We start from the raw sequence: 22235 nt of genomic DNA, 5'->3' as shown, positions 1-22235 counted from the left end.
TTCACACACCTGCCTACTGCACCCAGGACCTCACTGTACTGGTAATCAATCAATTCCTCCTCAGCTCCTCTCTTCATTCAATCCTAACTGCATTTTAAAATTCAAAACACCTGCCTTGCCCTCTCTTGCTCTCCATGTTCCCTCTAGTTGTTACCCTTTTCTTGTATCTCAGGGTCATGCCCATATTCATATATCAATACCGTTTAGTTCTATTTTAAGCTCAATTCAGTGGGACAATGGTCAGTACGGTGAAACATAGATTTCTTGGCAGCATTTGTTGAGTACCCCTTCTCTCTGACACGCTGTCTTCCTTGGACTTCACAGCACCAGAATTTCTTGGTTTTCCTGCTACATGGTCACTACTTTTCAAGATCCCATTCTGGCACTTCGCTTTTTCACTTGTTTTTGTTTTTCAAATGATTTATTTATTTGAAGGCAAGTTACAGAGAGAGAGGGAGACGTGAAGACAGAGAGAAACTTTTTACTGCTGGTTCACTCCCCAGTTGGCCGCAACAGCCAAGACTGGACCACATTGAGAAAAGGAGCTTCTTCTGGGTCTCCCACACGGGTGCAGGGGCCCAAGTACTTGGGTCATCCTCCATTGCTTTCCCAGACACATTAGCAGGGAGCGGGATTGGAAATGGAGCAGCCAGGACTTGAACCATTGCCCATGTGGGATGCTGGCATTGCAGTTTGCAGCTTAACCCACTGTGCCACAGTGCCGGCCCCACCTGCACTTCTAAATCTGCCCAGCTTTTCACCTTTTGTCACAGTCTTCATTGGAGTAATCTATTCATTCCCATGGTCTAGCATGCTAAGAATTCCCAAGTTTAAACTACTAGCATATATTCTACTTCTGAGCACCAACATGGGTGACCAATCATCCTGATTTGCAAAAGACTATGGGGTTTACTAGACCATAGGACTTCCAGTGCTAAAACAAGGAGAATCTCAGGCAAATGGGGTTGAGTAGGTTACACTAGCCTCTACCCAATCACTCAGTATACAAAGTAACTTGAACATCCTATAGATATTTCAAATGCAAAATATATAAACTTGAATTCATGACAGTTTTCACCAAACCTCTTCCTCCCTTATCTCAGTGATTAATACCAACTGTTCAAGTCAAAAGCCTCAGAGTGATTTTTAACAACTGTTGGAACTAAATATGTATAGAAAGATTTCTGCACCTTCACTGAGTTCTCATTTTTCTTATCAGGGAAACGTCAGTAGAATTCTCATATAACCAGCTAGCACTTACTAACTCCCTTCAGTGAAAAAAGTATCACTTATTTGAAGAGTTACAGATCTGTTGGACAACTCCAGTGGTGCAAGACTTCTTTCTTTAGTACCACACTCTTCTTCCACAGAAGTAGTTAACACTAACTTTGGTCGCCACCTATATTAGTCAATTTTTTTCCACTAAATACCTGCTTCAGGATACTTATACAGAAATGGAGTTTATCTAGCTCGCAGGAGCTCGCCAGTCCAAGTTTGGACAGGCACCAGGATGTAAATGGCAGAGCATGCGAGATGGAAGGGTCACATAGTGAACCAGGAAACATAGAGGGTAGCTAAGCCCAACTCTGCACTGATAACCAAAATTCTTATGAGAACTACCTTGACAGGGCATGGTGTTCAAAGGCATATAAATCTCCAACTAGACCCACCTCCCAAACACCATAATAGGATTAAGCTTCACCTACTCAGCACCATTAACCCAAGACTAGCGTTTAATGGTCTGAGTTCAGGAGCCCAATCCTACTCAAACCATAAAGATTAATTGAGTAAGACTGGCATTGTGTACAGGGGTTAAGCAGCCCATTGTGACACCAGCATTCTATATGAGCGTGAGTTCCAGACCCACTTCTCCCACTCCTGATAAGCTGCCTGCTAATGCACCTGGGAAGGCAGCAAAGGGTGGTCCAAGTACTTGGACAGACCCCTGCCACCCACTTTGGAGACCTGGAGTTCCAAGCTCCTTGCTTTGGCTGGCCCAGTCCCAGCCATTGTGGCCTTTTGGGGAGTGAATCAGTGGATGGAAGATTTCTTTCTCTGTCTCTCCTTCTGTAACTCTGCTTTTCAAATAAACTTTTTTAAGAAAAGTTAAATTTTCTTTTCCATAAACTGAATTAAAGAAATGTTCATCAAGTAAAGAAACTCTGGAAAACAACTTGTGTTAACTTGTGAGTGCTCAGTCTGGGAAGACACAGTAGGTCACTAGGAAATACAATGGTTGCCCTTTAGAGTTCACTCTGTAAATGGCCTGGGGGCTTCACTTACATCCACATGGCTCCTTGCTCTGTGCTACAAATATTGCCTTTAAACCTGCCTGGACAACTGCACAAAGGAGAATGAACGAAAGTTTTAGATTAACAACCTATGGAAAAAAAAAAAAAAAAAGAAAAAGAAAAAAAAAAAAAAAAACCTATGAGAGAAGAGCAAGCCCCATGATTCTTTAGGCCAGTAAGATGAAGAAGTAACCATGGTGCTCCAGGTATGGCTACTTTTCTTCATCTTCATTTAGCATGAGAGAGTAGACCGGCTGACATTACAATGAACAATTAAGAATAAATTTGAAGCATCTGAAAAAAAATGATTAACACAGGATCAGACTGCTAAGGAAAATGGTATCATCTTTCTCTAGAATTTAGGGAGCTGTTCTCCTCTGCCCAGGAGATTTAGGTGTAACATTCTTGAAGTGGGCTGTTTTCTATGGCTGCACAACTTGAGACTTCTCACTAGACACACAGCAATAAGCATATAATTCTCTGCTGTGCAGTATATTCATCTAAGCTTGTGCTTATCATTGTCAGCCTCTTGCCAGCCATCTTGTGACCACATTTGTACATATTAGTACTTTCATCAGGGGGTATGAGCATCAATAAGAGGAGAAGTTGAAATTAGATTAGTTAATTTGCTACTTCATTAACAGCTGTGGTAAAAAGTCCAAAGAGAAAGAAGACTGAAGCTAGCTGAAATGAGGGGTTTGTACTGTAAGTGAATCTAAATTATCTCTGTCCCCTATTCCTGCGGATAACTGAGAGTCAGCTGCACACACATCTGTGGGTGTTTATAAACATCTACCATCTGTGAGAAGCTTATGGCTTGTAAATGGTGAGCTAATTAGTGAAATGCTAGTCATCTCTAATGACAGTTGTTACGGATAAAGATTTTTTCCAGGTTAGATTGATCCCAGAACCTTGTTGATCACCAGAGGCCACTCTACCTTTTATGACAAGAGTAAGTAGTTATACTACACTGAACATGTCACACATTAAAGATGCATTCTAACTAGATCAGGCTGCTAGTTTGTGCATGTTAATGAGTTCTGTTCTTAATAGACTGAAGTGTGTATTGAGTGTCGGAAAAAATGAGAAGTTGTCAATCTGCAGAAAGGTCAACTGATTCTGTAACATATATGGCACTTTCATTTTTGTGCTACATACATATAAGGAACATTCCATTCAGAAAATAAAGACCATAGATAGCAAACTAGTAATTCATATAATATGATTCATTGATAAAAAGGTTTGCCTATCAACAAACACATATATCCAGCCGTATATTTCCCTAGGTTGCCCACACTAGTAACTTTTTCTAAGCACGTCTTTTTTTCACTGATCAAAACTGTGGGGAAACTATTCAAAATTGGCAACCTTAAAATAAATGTTATAAATAAGTGTTATAGACAAATCAAATGTAAAAATGTACTACATATAAAGAGAAATTTATATTTACTCTCTGATGAGATGTGTCTTAAAACAAGGCTTATATTGTAACAGAGCATAGTGGCATAGAAAGATTGAATAGAGGGTTAAGCAAAATTGATTGCTTAGTCACTAGCAAGACTTTTTTTTTTAATTTAAAAATTAATTTACAGAATAGAGATGGAATTTTTCCAAGTTATGAGTAAACTTATATTGGAGATGAGGAGAATTACGCCTTGAGAAGTTAAACGTCCTGCTATTACTACTTAGCTACTGGTAGAGTAGGGGATGAAATCCCAGTTCCCCTCTCCTGAGCTGGAGCATTTCTTTCACAATACCTCTTGGATTCAGAGAGTATACGGCACTGTCCATGGTGTTGAGAATTTTGGTAAATTAAGTAAACTAGACAATCTAAAAGGTCACTTCTTTCCACAGTGACTATCTTCTCTCCCTGCCTTTGTTCTTGCAATCTGTGGACTGTCAGCAGTATATATTTACATTAAATATCATCTGTCTCCTGCCAGAATATAAGGCACAAGGGCAGAGCTGTTTCCTTATTTGGTTTCCTCCTATATTCTCAATGCCCAAGAAAGTACCATGACATAATATGTGATAAATAAATATTTGTTAATGAAGGCAAGTTTTGATATAATTTTTCCACCATTATAGTAATAAATAATTCTATTAATAAAGAAGGCATGCTAATATCCATTTTTATAATTTTTTCTCATTTAATAACCAAAAAAGCAAATCATATGGGAGCCTTGGGAATGTTTTTCAAAATGTTAAATAAGGGGTTGTGAGTACTTAAATAACAAAAAGTCACCAAATACTACTACAACATGACCTAAGAGCAAGTTTGAACATGAGAATGCCACAGTCTTGGAACTGAATTTGTGGGCTGGTTTTAGCTGAAAGAGAGAAATTGACTTGATTTAATTCAAGAGGATAATGGGATACATTCTCTCCCATTGCCGTGCTTAAACCCCAAGCTTCAACCAACTTCTCAAGGACAAGGTCACTTCCAGTTTATCCTCAGAAGCTAAACAAGATTTGTTTCCAGAGATTCTTGGTTAGTCGAATTACAAAATATGTCCAAGCTATCTTTGTTAACAAAGGAGTTGGTTTTCATTTGCCTCGATGAGAGAAGCTGTTAATGGGCAGTTAAATTTCATACCCTATTGCTGGCCCATTCTGGGAAATTCATCTGCCTTTAAAATTCATCCTGTTTTCTCTTTCTTAGTACATCCTTCTTCAGGCCTTTCACATCCATCTGTTAGCAAGAGCGTAGCAGTCTCGTAGTTAATGTAACTCTTTCTAGTCTCCCTACATTCTGTGTTCCATCTGCGTCTTTGCCACAGAGCCATCTATTTAAAAGCAAACCATACCACTGCCCTGTTGAATGCCTCTGGAGAGTGCCTACAGTATGAAGCAAAAATCCAAAGCATACTCACTACTCCAGACTTTCAGGCTAGCCTCATCTCTTCCCACACATCATTCTGAGCTTATTGTTGGTTGAAAAGTAAATTTCCTGCCATCGAGTCTTAATTTACTCAGCCCATTGGCTTTGCAGGCTTGGAACCCATCATTTCACTGTATGTTCTTACTGTGTACAGAAACTACCCACATAGCATGAGTGCGTACATTTTTAGGGAAAAGATGCCCCTATCTGGTAGGGGAGAGATTGGAAGTGACATTACATGCAGGAGAGGAACTCTATACTCCATTTTCTAGGAAGAAATGATCTATATAGCATCAAGCTTCCTGTGGAATCACAAAGAGTGGAAGTGACTTGTGTCAAACATGCACAACTGTTGAGAGTGCTTCCTACAGATGTGTCTTGCATCTGTGGCAGGTGACCAGGGAAAAAGTCTAGGCACAAGAAAGTTAGAAGCACCCACAAGAAGCTGAGTGCTGTAGTTGGATCAGGGCCTATGGTCCTGGGCCAAGGAGGAATAAAAGGCTGGCACTGTGGCATAGTAGGCTGAGCCACCGCCTGCAGCACTGGCATCCCATATTAGTGCCAGTTCGTGCCCTGGCTGCTTCTCTTCTGGTCCAGCTCTCTGCTAATGACTAGGGACTGCAGTGGAAGATAGCCCAAGAACTTGGGTCCATGCACCCATGTGGGAGATGCAGAAGAAGCTCCAGGCTTCGAATCAACTCAGCTCCTACCATTATAGCCATTTGGGAAGTGAACCAGCAGATGGTTCACTGTGTTTCTCCCTCTGTCTGTAACTCAGCCTCTCAAATAAAAAAAAAAAATAATAAACCTTGAAAAGAAAAAAGAGGTAGCAGGGGTGGGCGCCATGGCTCATTTGGTTAATCCTCCACCTGTGGTGCTGGCATCCCATATGGGCACCAGGTTCTAGTCCCAGTTGCTCCTCTTCCAGTCCAGCTCTCTGCAATGGCCCGGGAGGACAGTGGAGGATGGCCCAAGTGCTTGGGCCCCTGCACCTGCCTAGGAGACCAGGAAGAAGCACCTGGCTCCTGGCTTCAGATCGATGCAACACCAGCCGTAGTAGCCATTTGGGATTGAACCAATGGAAAGAAGACCTTTCTCTCTGTCTCTCTCACTGTCTATAACTCTACCTGTCAAATAAACAAAAAAAAGAAAGAAAAAAGAAAAAAGAGGTAGGAGAGAAAAAGTGTAAGTTCAATTGATTATTTTAAGAATCACCAATATTAGGGAGCTGAGGAAGGACCCAAGAAAAATCTAAGGGATCTCTCAAGTTACCATTTAAGATCAAAACAGCCACCAACTTTAGCCAAATAGACAGCAGAAACTATGTCAGGGTAAAGGGGCCAGGGCCATTTCAGACCTAGACAGAACTGAACAAGGAAGAAGAATGCATATACTTAGAAGGGTGCCACAAGCCAATTGTCAGACTTGAGACCCATCTAATGCAGAAGAAAGAAGCTAGAGTGAGGAAGGGAATTCCAAATTAATAACTGTGGCAGATTAACATGCAACTAAATAAAGAGTTACATCTTACCACACCTGAGTTTGCTGTCATGATTATGCAACTCCAATTTGTTACAAAAACTATAATAGCACATAAACCAAACTTGACACATGTCATATCTTATTCTAGAATTGGACCAGTTTATTTTAAGTAGATCTCCATAAATAGAACATGTACAATTGAGGAATTTTTGTCCCACAAACATGAATGCCATAAATATTTTAAAAGTGCTTATTGAACACCTGCTATGGAAAGATGCTATCTTAGAAACAGCAGCTTACTCTAAAGGTTTATTTTTTAAACATGGATAATTTGGTATAAAAGAGTTTTAGTTTTATAAGATCAAGAAACACTGGTATCTTTGTGCTTCACATATAATAAGAAGTAAATTTCATAGCCATATCAGAAAACTAATAGAAATATCATTTAAAAACCACTAATATATGGTAAATGTTTCATGTCATTTCCTCTTTTTTCCATAAAAGATTAATATGGAGTGTCTAATTACTGAAATGAAATAAACATTTATTTCAAAAAGACATCTGATAATTTCTAGAAAGAATACAATAATTTCGCAAAACCTCTGACTTTCAGAATCAAATGACTTCATATTGAAGTTGGCTAAAAGTATATGCAAATGTGTATGCATGGACATTCTTCCATGCACATGCACATCACACCTACAGAGGCCTATGTAAGCCAGGTTGTAATATTCACGTGGGAAATTTTATATCTCAATGGGGTCCTCAGATTCTAAGAATAGTAAATACTGTTGGAGATATTTTCCCCTTTCCTTATCTGTCACTAGTGTTGAATGATTCTTGAACCAGTATTCTATTTCTGTGATATCAAAATGGAATGCTAGGGCCAGCACTGTGGTGCAGCGGGTTAACACCCTGGCCTGAAGCACCAGCATCCCATGGGGCACCGGTTCAAGATTCACTTCTGATCCAGCTCTCTGCTATGGCCTGGGAGGGCAGTGGAAGATGGCCCAAGTCTTTGTGCCCCTGCACCCACGTGGGAGACCCAGAGGAAGCTCCTGGTTCCTGGCTCCTAGCTTCGGATTGGTGCAGCTCCAGCTGTTGCGGACAATTTGGGAGTGAACCATTGGATAGAGGACCTCTCTCTATCTCCCTCCCTCTGTGTAGCTCAGACTTTCAAATAAATAAAATAAATCTTAAAAAATACAATGCTTTGGAAATAGGATGGTATCAAATGTAAAGTGGAAATTTTCTCATGGGGAGAGGAAAGATTTGAAAACAACTTTCTTGAAGATTCCCACAACATAAGTATAGAAGTTCTGAACAAAGCTGGATATCATTTGAGCTCCTCTAGTATTTTCTAAGCAGAGAACAAATCTGTCTTTAACTGCCCTCAGTGCTTCCAAATATAACATCATAACATTTTGTGCTCAATCTCTTCAGACACCATGATTTAGGAAATAGCATTTCCTCAGATTGCAATGCTGGACACCCTCAAGTGTTGAAATAGTAGAACCAATTACAACTTGGTAAAAATGCAAGTTCCATGTTTCTTCGAATATCCCATGGAAAAGATTTCTAAATGTTTCACTCTATGGGGAGGGAGAACACAAGCATCTTTTTTCAAGGATGAAAGTATTTCCAATTATTTTAGCAAATATTTTCATCTACTAAAGCCAAAATTACAGAGTACAAGCAACAGAATCACAGCAAAATGACAGGATCATCTGTTAAAACATTTAATAGACTTATATAGTATTTAATGACATAAAATGTTCTATACATTCCAGAAATAATGACTGAGTACTCTCAAAACCACTGCTTTTTTTTTTTTTTTTTTTACATCATCCAAACAAAGCATCACTGGCCCAGAACACCGAAATAAATAATAGAGGACAAAATTGTTTTGAAAAGTATAGAATCCATCAGAAATTACAATCTAATTTTCATTGAGAAACTCCACTGGAAACCAGAAATCATCAATGCAAAAAGCACTAGAAGGATCAGTACTTCTAAAACATAACTTGAATGCAAGAGGTGATTTCTTAGTTTTTGTCCATTGAATTAAAATCAACTTTTTTTTATCCCCAGTAAACAATCTTCTTGACTTTATAACACTCAAAACTACTTTGTAGAGAAATTAAAAAGAGGTATTAGCACACATTTAGAATTTTCTAACTCAATGCCAGTCAGGGAATCAGAGTTGGAATGACTTTAAAGGGAATGTAAGCAGCTTCCTAAAGCAGTGGTCTTTTATAGAACACTCTTCAAAGTTGATGACGGAACTTCTGATTCAGCACTAATTTGCACAGAATGTTTCTAATTTGCAAGAGTTCCTGCCTGAATGGCACTAATAGTTTAAAAATAAGCATCCAAAGATTATACTGAACTAAAACCACTGTCAGTTCTAACCATTAATGATAATTATTATTGAATGTTCTATGGTGACAATTCATTCTAGTCAGACAATGGTCTCCAAAGAATTGCTTGGTCCAAGAACAGTCAGTTATCTATTTTCTGTTACTACACAAGTCTGTCATATTCTTCCTGCCTTGGGGCATTCTAGCCTGTATTAAAGCTGCCCTCAATGTTAACTCTGTTAATATTATGTTACTTCTAATTTTCTTGAAGAATATTGGGTATCTGAGGAAGGAAGCCATCCAGGAAACAATATTTTAAAATCCTATTACAAAATAATGTCTAATTTTATCTAAACACTAATGCCTATTTATACCATTTACAAGTAGCATGTAAATATTCAATTTTTCTGCTTAATTTACCCAGTCTGCCCTGGGGTATATTTATTCATCACTTTATATCAACAAAAGCCAAATACTACTGAGTTCTTTTTTCCTTCTTGGAGATAATCACTTTAGACTTTGAGCAACCTTCATGATCAAGTTTAGCACTAGCAAAACAAATCTCTGTCAACTCTAAGGATTTAACCCATTAAGACCCACATTTTTGACTCTGCAAGTGTTTCAGTGACATAATATTAATGTCAAAGTTACCATAAGTGGTATATTTATTGCTCAATATGAACTTTTATAGGTGTATTATATATAGGAAAATGGGACATGAGTTAATTTTAGAATGACAAAAAATAGGAGAGGGCCAGCCTATGGATAAAGAAATAAAAACCTGGCTACACCCTGTGCCCTTCTGACATGCTGATATTTTCATCTCAAAAGATATACAAACAATAGTACAGAAACACTGAGGAGTGCAAGCTGGAATAAAGGGATAAAAGCGCATTGGTTGTGCTCAAGCTGGTTTCTGAAACAATCAGCTGCCCAAATGCCTGCTAGCATTTCAGCAGTTCCAGCTGCACAATTTTCTACTCCATATTAACAGAATCTCAGAATCAGATAAGGCTTTGAAGTTAGAATTGTGATTAAATATTTTTTCTTAACAATTATCATCTTGTTTAACATTTTTACTCATTTAACTGGTAGTTCTTGATTTTTCCACACAAATTGGTCTTTTTGCAAATGCTTTGCATTTTACTACAGGAAGATAAACAAAATGTTATAGGTTTGTTTGTATATTAAACATAAGAGAATACAGAGTCTAGGACTTCTTAATCCATGACAGAAGTCACCAAATGTTTTCTACAATGGGCCAGAGAGCAACTACTTCAGGTTGTGTGGGAAAAATGCCTTTTGTGCTGCACAAATGAGCTACACACACAAAGGCAGTCATAGGCAATATGTAATGCAGTAGGTGTGGCTATTTTCTCATACATTTTTATGTATAAAAAGAGGTACAGGGTAATTTGACTCTGGGTTTATAAACTGATCTATATTTTTACTTTTCACCAAAATATCAGTATGCTAAACAAACACAAAATGAAAGAAATGTTATCAATCCTTGGACAAATTTCATCAAATGTGCTTCTACACTATGGTTGGTCCTATGAGATACAGAATGTATAAGGACATGATCTTAAACAATGTAATCCTATTAGCATCATTTAGAATAAAACAAATGAAATCAGCACAAATAGCCCATACATGGTGAGATTATAAGAAACAGAATATTTAATATAATATACAAATAATTCAGAGAAGATATTTTGGAGGATGCAAGAATTGTACTTAAAGATATTTGATAGCATTCATCCAGTTAAGAATTAGTGGAAAAGTATCTATGGCAAAGCGCACAGCAGAAATAGATCCGGAGGTAACAGTGTGGTGCAGTGGGTAAGCTGCAACTTAGGATGCCCCCATCCCATTTCTGAGTACCTAGTTTGAATCCAGGCTACTCCGTTTGCATCCAGCTTCCTGCTAATGCATGCCCTGGAAGGCAGCAGGTAATGATTCAAGTACTTGGGTTCCTGAGACCCAGATGGAGTTCTGAACTCTCGGCTTCGGCCTGAGGCACCCTAACCTATTGCAGGGAATTGGAGAACGAACTAGCAGATGGAAGAACTTTCCCTCTTCTTCCCCCTTTCAAATAAACTTAAAAATAATTTTTTCAAATACAGAAATTCAGAGAAGAATGATTGTACCTAAGGAAGAATGGATGATAGAAACAGCTTCACAGAAACAGAGAAGTCATGGAACTATAAATTCACAGTCTCCCATCCACAATGGCTACAGTCAGATATGTTTCAGAATTTAGAATTTTTATGACTCTTGATAATGTAAAAAAGGTCTATGTGCTCTAAAATCTTAACATATTCAGTGAAAACTGGGGTAGCATCCCCTTACTATGTCTACAGCATGTATATTTATATTTGATGGGATCTTTTGTCAGTTTGGGTAAAAATTAATGTTTAGTGGGTTTGGACTAAGGTCATGTAACTTCTGGTTTCAGGGCATTTTGTAGTTATGAATTGCAAAAGGACTTGTGGACATATCTGTGGATTTAGGTGTGAAAGCAATCCTGTTTTTATTGCAACTTTGTCCGATTGGTGTTTAGCATTTTTTGATTGGCACCAATAAACATCAGGCTTTAGTAATGGTATCAATTTCACTTCTTTTTCAACTATAATATATATCATATTAATATATTTTTTAAAGCTTTTTTTTTTGACAGGCAGAGTTAGACAGTGAGAGAGAGAGAGACAGAGAGAAAGGTCCTCCTTCCATTTGTTCACCCACCAAATGGCCCCTACGGCCGGCGTGCTGCGCTGGTCAAAGCCAGGAGCCAGGTGCTTCCTCCTGGTCTCCATGCGGGTGCAGGGCCCAAGCACTTGGGCCATCCTCCACTGCCTTCCCGGGCCACAGCAGAGAGCTGGAATGGAAGAGGAGCAACCGGGACAGAATCCGGTGCCCCAACCGGGAGTAGGACCCAGGTGCCGGTGCCGCAGGTGGAAGATTAGCCAAGTGAGCTGCAGGACTAGCCCATGTTAATATATTTTATCATATGTTAATTATATACATTATATGCAATATAATATAAATACATATTCTTTTTTTAAAAGTGATAGATGAGACATCTATAAAAGTGCCATCCAGGTTAAAAGCCTGTCTTTCTATGCATCTGAAACAACTGGAGATCTCCGAAGTCCTTCACATAAGGATCAAGGATATATATACTAGATAATATATATGGGAAAATTTTCTTAAGACATGGATAAATTTAGGCATAATTCAGAAAACACACAACAACCCAATTTTCTATTTGCAGAACCAAAAAAGAAGTCAAAAAATAATTACCAAGAATTAGCAAATAAAGAATAAACACCAAGAATTAGCAAAATTAGAAGAATTTAACAACAACTTGTTACTTTGGAAAGTGCATACTGAGTAAGTAACCACTAATTAGGGGAGAGAGTTAGCTAAGGAATATTCAGTGTTGCACAAAAAGATATCAAACTTATACAGCCCTCCACATTGTGATAAGATCAAAATAATTGATTAGTATGACTTTTTCCCTAGAAAATAAACAGTGTTGGGTAATAGGAAAAAAATTATGAAGAAGTGTTATAAAGATTTCTTTAGTACAACTCCCAGAAATATCCATGTTACATTATAAGCATTTGAGTTATTCTGCCCTAAATAAAGTTTATGATAGCCTACATTTTATCTTTTATTTTAAAGCAAATATAAACAAAAATTGGAGTTTATTTTCTACTTCACATGTAGCTACAATCATATAATACTCATAAAAAGGGCAATGAAAACACTTTGAAAATGGTTTATAAATATTGGGTGAGCCATAAACAAGTTAGCATAAGGATGTGTTACAAAGAATGTTAACAAAGAGTGACCTAGATAACTTTCAAGAAATAAAATCAAAAAAGAAAAGGAGAGAAGAGAAAAGAAAAAAAAATCACTGTTTCCAGATATGTTGTATAAGAGAAGTCTGAGAGCCTCCTGGGGTCTTTTCTGGGCCTCTTGGAAAGGACAGAGGATGGTGTGAATCTTCCATGACTACACAGAGATTTATGTTAGTGCACACAAAGTTGGCTTCTGAGTTCTCATAAATGAAGCTGTGCTATGCCAGTGAAAAAGACTCCTATGCATAAAGGACCACCTATATACCTAAATGGCTAGAGAGACCCTTGGAAAAAATTCCCACCAGATGTCCCCTGACATCATTCGCAGAATACAATTTCGGTTTCTTAATAACATCAGAAGAAAAAAAAAAGTTAGAAAGTAGAATTGGTGGAGGCAGAAGAGGTATCTCAGGGCACCACTTTTTTTTTTTTTTAAAGATTTATTTATTTTGGCCAGTGCTGTGGTTCACTTGCCTAATCCTCTGCCTGCAGCATCGGCACCCCAGGTTCTAGTCCCAGTTGCTCCTCTTCCAGTCCAGCTCTGCTGTGGCCAGGGAAGGCAGTGGAGGATGGCCCAAGCACTTGGGCCCTGCACCCACATAGGAGACCAGGAGAAAGCACATAGCTCCTGGCAGTGTGGCAGCTGTGGCGGCCATTTGGGGGTGAACCAACGGAAAGGGGAGACCTTTCTCTCTGACTCTCTGTCAAAAAAAAAAAAAAAGATTTATTTATTTGAAAGTTAGAATTACACAGAGATGGAAGGAGAGGCAGAGAGAGAGATGTCTTCCATCTGCTAGTTCATTCCCCAATTGGCTGCAATGGCCGGAGCCATGCCAATCCGAAGCCAGGAGCTAGGAGCTTCTTCCAGGTCTGCCACGTGGGTCCAGGGGCCCAATGACTTGGGCCATCTTCTACTGCTTTCCAAGGCCATAGCAGAGGGCTGGATTGGAAGTGGAGCAGCCAGGTCTTGAACCAGAGCCCATATGGGATGCCGGCGGCGGCTTTACCCACTACACCACAGTGCTGGCCCCATGGGCACCACTTCTTGAGTTAAGCTCACTCAGTGTTTGTGCAACTTCTAAAATCTAGAATACTACAAATTCAGCAGTTCTTTAATGTCTATTCTGGGTCCAACATTGAAAGGACTAAAGATATTTCCACCCTCCTCAGAACTGTTGATTGAGCTCTGGCTGCTTTATGGGGCCCAGAATTACTACTCCATTGAAGAATCCCCAATCAAATGCAGAGGTGTGATGCTATTGTTTCCTCCTTGTCCTTGGAATATAAAAAAAAATTTAGGACAATGAGAACAATCAAGATGAAATTTGAACCAGAGGAAGGAAGCATCCTTAACTTTGGCAATCTTCCTCAAACTTCCAAATGCAAAGGTAAGCAACATTTGGTCTCAAATCAAAGGCAAGATATCAAAGAGAGAGTTGTCATAGCCACTCAAGGTTTCAGGAAAGATAGTCTCCAACTTCCATCTATATAGGTATAGCCCATGGCCAGCCATGAATTACTAATAATCATTCTAGCCCCTTCTTCCTGAACTATGGTTCAATCATCAGTGGCTAAAAATATGACCTCCAGTAAGAAGACATAGGCACTGGCTTCAAAGCTTGCTAAATCTATGGTTATGAACAAATAAATTTGATGATAAAAATATTCTCATTAGTTTGTGATAAACATTGCATACAATAATAAACATCTGCAAAAGCTGGCTAATAATATGTGATCAACAAATGTTGTTGCTCTTATTATTACAGTTCTATAAAAGATGGGGGAAAGAGAGAAATATATTCAAACCAATGTCATTTAATTTGTTCTACCATTCTAGAGAAATTATTTAAAAAAAAAAACTATTGGCTTATTTATATGCATCAGTTGCCAATAACACTAGAAAATTGAAAGCATTACTGCAAAAAAGTAGAATATGTGCAATTATGGAAAATAATCTAAGTTTTATGATATCTGTGGAGGACAAGATAATTGTCAAAGCCTTTATGAAAGCGAGTACACCCATTAATTGCATATCTATTGAGATTGGCAGAGACATTCCCAAGTAGTATTTATGTAATATGCATTTCCTCTAAAATGGAGGCCTAATTGCTCAGTTATTCTAAATTACAGAATGGAAAACAAAGGAGCAGTTTTGGCCATGTGGGTAAACAACGGATTTCTAAAAGCTAATTATCTCTTTATTTAATAGACTGAAGTTGCACCAAATGAGACATTTAAGTCTAATAAATAATAGACAAATTGTAACCTAAAGACTAAAATATAGGAGCTGCTCATATAGTTTTTATTGCTCCATTAAATAAACTCTTATTTACTTCCCTCACAAAACATAATTATACAACACTGGGTCCATTTCAAGGCCATTCTGATGTGCTATTTAAAAATTATGTGAATCAACTTACATAGTCAGGAAGTCTTAAAGCATAATATTTGAATTCTATTATCAAATGCCCTATTTGTTTCCATGATTCAGAAATAGAAATGGAGTTTGGAAAAAGTTGTACATAATCACATAAAACCACTATTACTATTTGTCTGAAAAGAAATGATTACACATAAGGATTGCTATGCTCTTTAAGTAAGTACTACTGTTTATACTTACTAGCTTCTATATAAGCTGTATAACACTTAGATATTTTCTAAATTAAAGTAATATAAATGTAAACATTAGCTTTAGACAAGTCATTCAAAATTCACATACCAAAAAATAAAGACATCATGAAAATGTAATCTGCTTGTTTATTCAACACAACAGCAAATCATTCAACAGAAATAACTGTACATTTGAATGTTTATGAGACCTCCAGGCTCATCAGTATTAAGGAAAACAAAAATGAGAAAAATGACCTCTTAGCGCTCTAACATGATATGAGATTCTGTGTTTTCTTAATTTTTTGCTGAAAAGGATTTTAATGTTTCATCTTTCTTCTTGGTAAAAGTTAGCCCATCATTTTATCTTTATTTTCTTTCTATTAACAAAAATTATATTCTGAAATGATAGTGATAATAAACAATAGTAGATTTGAAAACAGTTGCCTGCTCCCTTGCTAAGGGCAAGTAATGATTTATGATGGGTAAGGAAGAATAGGGATTTAATTTACTCTACTACCTCAGGGAGTGATGCAAGAATTTGAACATCTGAAAAAACTCAGTTCTTATTTGCATGGTAGAAATGCTAAAGTCAGGAAAATATATGGAAAGAAGCTCCCTGTGGATTTTTGGCAGAGCTATGTGAAGATTTTTCAGTTCCTCTATCATTCTAGGGTGTGTGTCCTACATACAAAAATAAGATAAAACAAAAAGTTCTTGGTCCAGAGAGATAACAAAAAACTAATATATATTCAATAATTCGCCCTTCTATATTTTTTCACTTTTTCTAAAGACTAGGAAAGTCAGACTCAAAGTTTCTAATAAAGAGTTGAGTTGTACAATGCTGTAGACTAAAATATAACACCTGCAAGAAAAAAATTTTAGCTGATCCTTACAGAAGTTTGTTTAAAAAATATATACTACATTAGCCACAGACATACATCTACTTATCTGGAAATACATTGCTTATAAATTCTATCAATTTCTGATGATATTTATGAATATTTTAAATTAAGAAATTTGGTATCTATTAATATTTACCTTAGTTCTAAGACTAAATTTTTCGCCACCACAACCACCCTTAGCCAGGCTCCATTTTAATATTCTGTCTTATTTCATATAAAGCATCTGAAATTACCTTATATATTTGGTTATCTGATAAATTCATTAGAATTTTGAGCTTCACCACAGCAGGGATATTGTTTATTCTTATTGATCACTGTAATCCCAGCTTTAAAAAAAAGCATTTGTTGATGAATAAAAAAAACAATAAAAAGTGGCCTGAGGAAGTAGGTAGTTGGGCAGTGGTTAGCTAGGAACTACATCCCATATCAGAGATCCTGGCTCTACTTTATGTCCTCTTCCCGCTAATGTACACACTGTATGGCAGCAGATGGTGGTTCCTATCCTCCATGTGAGACTCCCAGACCAAATTCCAGGCTGCAGGCTTATGCCTTGCCCCGGTTGGTTATTGCAGGCATTTTGAGTGTGGACCAGCAAGGGAAGAAAGTTGTTAAGAAACTGGTGAGAGGATGACTTTCTAAACTTAAAGGTAACAGAAAAAAAAAAAAATCACAAAAGACAACACATAACAGAATAAAATAAAATACTTAAACATATATGAAAATACAAAAATAAAAATCCAAATTGGAAAAAACATTTAAAAAGTAAATATGAATGAGTAATAATCTAATGTATAAAATAATAAGACTAAGACAACACAATTTACAGCACAGGAAATACAAATAACTATAAATACTTAGATACTTTGCAACTTTCACAGCAAGGAAATACAAATTAAGATAAAACAAGACTTTAAAAAATCTATTTAACAAGCAAAATACTTAAGAGATTGACTTCACCAAGGCACAATAATAGCCCACTGTTGAAAATGGGGCAATTAGAAGAACACTTGAAGAATTTAGCAATATGCATCATAAGTCTTAAAAATATTTCTCTTTTTCTTCTATACCATAATAAAATAATTACCCATTTTAAATTATATTATTTTTGAAGATTTATTTATTTATTTGAAAGGTAGAGTTACAGATAGAAAGAGAGATCTACCACTCCAAAAATGGCTGCAACATCCAAGACTGGACTAGATTGAAGCCAGAAGCCAGGAGCCTCTTCCAGGTCTCCCACATGGGTGCAGGGGCCCAGGAGCCCAGGGGCTTGAGTCACTTTCCACTGGTTCCCCAGGTGTACTAGCAGGGAGTTGGATCAGAAAGTGGAGCAGCCAGGACTCAAACCAGAACCCACATGGGATGCCAGTGCTGCAGGCTGCGGTTTAATCTGCACACCATAATGTCAGCTCCACATTTTAAATTATTAATGGATAAACATTTGTCACATTGAAAAGCTGGAACTACCTAAAGCTCTATGACTTTATTACTGACTAATGCAAGTTAGATACTGCATATCTGATGGGTTGCTAACACAGATAATAAAAATTACAAAATTAAAAATAGGTTATGAAAAATATGAAACATTTATAACATTAAACAAAATAGAGATACTAATTTGTGTATTCCCTAGAATCACAGTTATTATTGAAAGGTACAAAAATTTAAAACTGCTAGGACAATATTAACAGTGATTCTATGTATAGGCAGAATAGAGGCAATGGTCTTTTAATGTTCTACTTTTGAGATGTTTAGCAGTAAATCTCAAAGTATTGTTTAAACTGAAATGAGATAAAATAAAGTTACTCTTAAGAAAACTTCAGGAGAAATAAATTTAAATTAAAACATTACTAAGAGTATATTGGAAGTTTGATTATGATTTTTGCAGCCTATTGAGTTTCAACTTCTCAAATCAATGTAACAGAATTCCTAAGAGGTTCTGTGTGATGGGCTCTGGGAAACAATCAACAACAATACAGCCAATGTGTCAGCCAGTAACTCATCTAAACAACTCTTTAGCCAACACTAAAAGAGCTAATGTTCAAATTCCAGGATGTTCCATAAATTAGTAAGTAATACATTAATTTCAAATTAACTCCAGAAGCATATTTTAAAAATTAGTAATGAAACCTGATCTTCATTTTTGTTAACACTTTAAGATATTCCTGAGAATGCTGCCTGAATTTCAAGCGTAATAAAGAAGAAATTGTGCTTAGATTTTTCTTCCCAGGGAAAAACAAGTGCAATGCATTAAGGTACTCAGTTTGCTTTATTAAACATAAAATATGCCTGTAAAAGTGAAGGTAACGAAGGCGAAGTAGGCATCTCTGTCTATCCCAGGGGAAACCTTAGGTGAATTTGCAACCCTGAGTTGTAAACTATGGTGATTTAGCAGTGAAGCTGATGAATTTTAATTAAAGCTTTCTGCAATCCTTAGTGACCTGGAGACGGAAGAACTAGAATTTTCAGGAGGTAAAAATATAAGTACAATTTACCTAATTCTTTTGCTTCTAAGTGTTGCCTTTTTGCTTTATAAAATATATGTGTACATGCTTCTGCAAAAGAGCAATTTAAAATTTCTTCTTTTCTATTTTTTCCCAAAGACTTTTTATTAAAGATAATGTAGAAATATACAAAAGCAGATAAAATGGTATACTGAACATACCCTTCCATCCCAAGTACCTGATACCCAACATTAGCAATTCGCATTTATAGCCAATTTGATTTCATCTATAAGCTCACTACTTCCCAGCCACATAAAATTATTTTGACTTAAACCCTGCATATCATGACCTTTGTATGTAAAATTTCATTATGAATTTCTAAAAGATACCTTGGAATATATTGATAATGATACTGTCATGTCTATGAGAAAAAAGTATTCAAATTTTTCACATTGCTATTTTCCACAGGCATTTATTGGGATTGGAATGAATGCACTCAAGTTCAATATATTTTTCAATTGGTTGGTATGGTTCTTAAGTCTTTTTGATATAACCAGTTTCCTTTCTATCACCTTCAACCCCCTGTCTTTGGAGTACAATGTTCAAGAAACAAAGTTGATAGTACTTACCAGTCTTTATCTCCAGTAAGCGTTTTTTCTTTTGCTGGCGTTCAAGTCTTTCTTTCTCTGCTAATTCCTTAGCTATTCTGGCACGTTTTTCTTTTTCCTCTGCTTCTCTTTTTTTGATGTTCTCCTTTACTGCTTGCTATTACAAATAAATTTTGAAAAATAATTAATTTTAATCATCTTGATTCAATAAGAAACTGGAAAACTGTCAATCGAAAATTACACTCAATGCAGAACCACAATTAAATGTCTTTTAGATGACTGTTAGTACTTATATTAGTAGCACAGTCTTTTAAATGATGTACATCAACCCTGGTAAAATATACCGTGTATCTAAAGTTGTGACTGTTTTGTTTAAAATATCTGCATCTTAGTGGAAGTAACTAACTAAAAGTTAGAAAGGAGACAGAAACTAACAAGAAAGCATTTAACTCATAAATCAAAAATTTTCCATATACATTTTCAAAATAGTATCTAGTAACTGTATTATACTTTTTTTACCTAGCAAATTATCCAGCACTGGAAAAATGATAGAAAAAAGCTGAAATCTTATGATGGGTACTTCATACTATTTGTTGAACTCTACTTAATCATATGTATATAAAGTTAACTGAAAATACATCTTAGTTAAAAATAAGAATGGGAAAAGGAGAGGGAAGAGGAAGAGGGGTGGGAGTGTGGTTGGGAGGGTGGGTATGGTGGAAAGAATTACTGTTCCTACAGTTGTATTTATGATATACACACAGTTTGTATTCCTTAAATAAAAGGTTTCTGAGAAAAACAAATAAATAAATGCCTGCTGTGTGCTGGCACTGAAAAAAAAAAAACAACTAATTTTCTAATTTAAGCTGAATCTTGTCAAGGAGCTAGCTAAGTGACGATCTCAGGGAAGAATATACCAGGCAGAGGGAGGTGCAAATACAAAGCTACTGGCGGGTTTGAGAGACAAAAGGGCCAACATATTGGTAAGATGAGGGCAAGGAAGTATGGTGACGTATAATCATTTAAGGTTTCTGGGCCAACAAGAGAGAGGTTGCTTTCTTTTAAGGGTACTGGAAAATAACTGAAGATTTTCAAGCAGCGAAGTGTGAGATTCAGTACTCTAAGATAAAAACATCAATCAAGCACTTGTTTCAAACTATCTTTCAAACATTGTTTTTTATTTGTTTAACATCTTATATGGTGAAACATCAAGCCTTTTACTGTAATATAAACTAAAAATATGTGAAAAACTGAAAAGAGGGAAGAGAGAGGAGGAGGAGAGGGAGGAAGGTGATAGCATTATGTTCTTAGTATTTTTTATCTACAAATCAGGTTGAATCTGTTAAAAATGAATTAAAAATTAAAATTAAAATACAATTTTAAACAAAGAACTGAATAATGAACAGTCTTGCAGGATAACTGCTTCCCTCCTAGGCCAATGGCTTTGTTTACCATCCATAGTGATACACAGGGGCAAAAGTTAGGCAGCCTAACTACTTACAGAAGACTGAGTCTGGCAGTCCAAGACTCCTTTCTGGTAACACATACCGCTATGAATGCAGGTATTATCTGGTCCTGGAAGCTAAAATCTTGATCACCCTAGCTACTGCTATTGCTGTAATAAACTATTTCTTGACTGTGATCCAGTCTTGTTTCTTTTACCAGCATCCATGAAACTGTGGGCGGTCAATTTGATAACCTGCCTGTAGGCAAACTTTGACATTATCCACAGTTTCTGACATACATTAACACTAATTATTAATGCTAAGCTAGGAGATATCAGCTGCAATACTAAATGCTTTAACAGACAATGTAAATCGCAAATTGGATCAAGCTTTCCCCATTCTAGCACAGAATGGTTAAGTACATGATCACCATAATTAAAATAGTAAGAGGAAGTGTGTTGCAAGATTTCAAAGCTAGCTATGGTGTTTTTTGCACTGTGATGCTTTATATTATCACATATGTTTAGAGTCAGCACAGAGACAATAGCTGCCTAAAAAAAAAAAAAATACGGAGGTAGGAAAAGTCATCACAAAAGACAAAATAAGCATGAGTTCAAAGCCAAGTGTGTACACCTGCGTGAACTTACATGTGCAGGCGTACCCATGTCCCACACGAAAAGAAGGAGGGGTAGGAAGAGTAGATTGTAATGAAAAGAAAGATGAGCAAATATTTAGGAATCAAAGCCATATTTTCTGCTTGAAGGAAATGATTAAGAGAAATCTGCCATTGATAAATATATCGTAGTTTACTATGAATCTTATTAAAGTATAAAATTTTCTCATATGAACTTTCTACTTTCAGTGTATATATATACATGTATTTTCATTTAAACTGTTTAATAGATCTAACACCAGATATAATTCCCACACCCTTTTAGTATTCTATTGGGTCAAAAAAGTCAAAATTACTCTCTAGGATGTATAAAAAGAATGTTTACATTTAGAAATAAGGTCTGGAGTAGTTTCATTTCCTTTTTCGCAGCTACATTTCAAATTTATTTTCAAATATTTTGGGCTAGGCCAATGGGAAACAGGCAAAGCTACCTTTCGGGCGTGGCGCCTGCTGTTGCCCCCAAATGTCAAAGACTGGCATTTGATGCCACAATCCCCAGTCAATGCTCTGATGAATCAAGTCCCTTCTTCCGGGGGCTCAGCTGCCCACCCACCGGGTTACAGTCACCAGAGACTTTGAGGCTGCTGAATGACACCTGGCACCACCCAGGGAAACTTGTGTGCCGGGATTCTCTCTCTGCCTGCCGGAACACAGGCTGGCCTCCTGCGGTGGC

General features: G+C 36.9%; 1 protein-coding gene across 7 annotated transcripts in view; it reads right to left on the bottom strand.

Annotated features, from left to right (window-relative positions):
* DIAPH3 (diaphanous related formin 3) overlaps window positions 1-22235 on the bottom strand; it is a 544053-nt gene that overhangs the window by 152229 nt on the left and 369589 nt on the right. For all 7 annotated transcript variants that reach the window (XM_051850009.3, XM_051850008.3, XM_089303626.1 and 4 more), the window contains one exon: window positions 19466-19601. In XM_051850009.3, coding sequence (XP_051705969.3) covers window positions 19466-19601 — 136 coding nt within the window. The remainder of the gene's footprint in view (window positions 1-19465; window positions 19602-22235) is intronic.

This window comes from Oryctolagus cuniculus, chromosome 9, assembly GCF_051225735.1.
Source record: "Oryctolagus cuniculus isolate XC-2025 breed Fujian yellow rabbit chromosome 9, ASM5122573v1, whole genome shotgun sequence".
In the NCBI taxonomy this organism is placed as follows: domain Eukaryota; kingdom Metazoa; phylum Chordata; class Mammalia; order Lagomorpha; family Leporidae; genus Oryctolagus; species Oryctolagus cuniculus.
The sequence above is the reverse complement of the archived record's forward strand: the minus strand, read 5'-3'. Positions and strand labels throughout refer to the sequence as shown.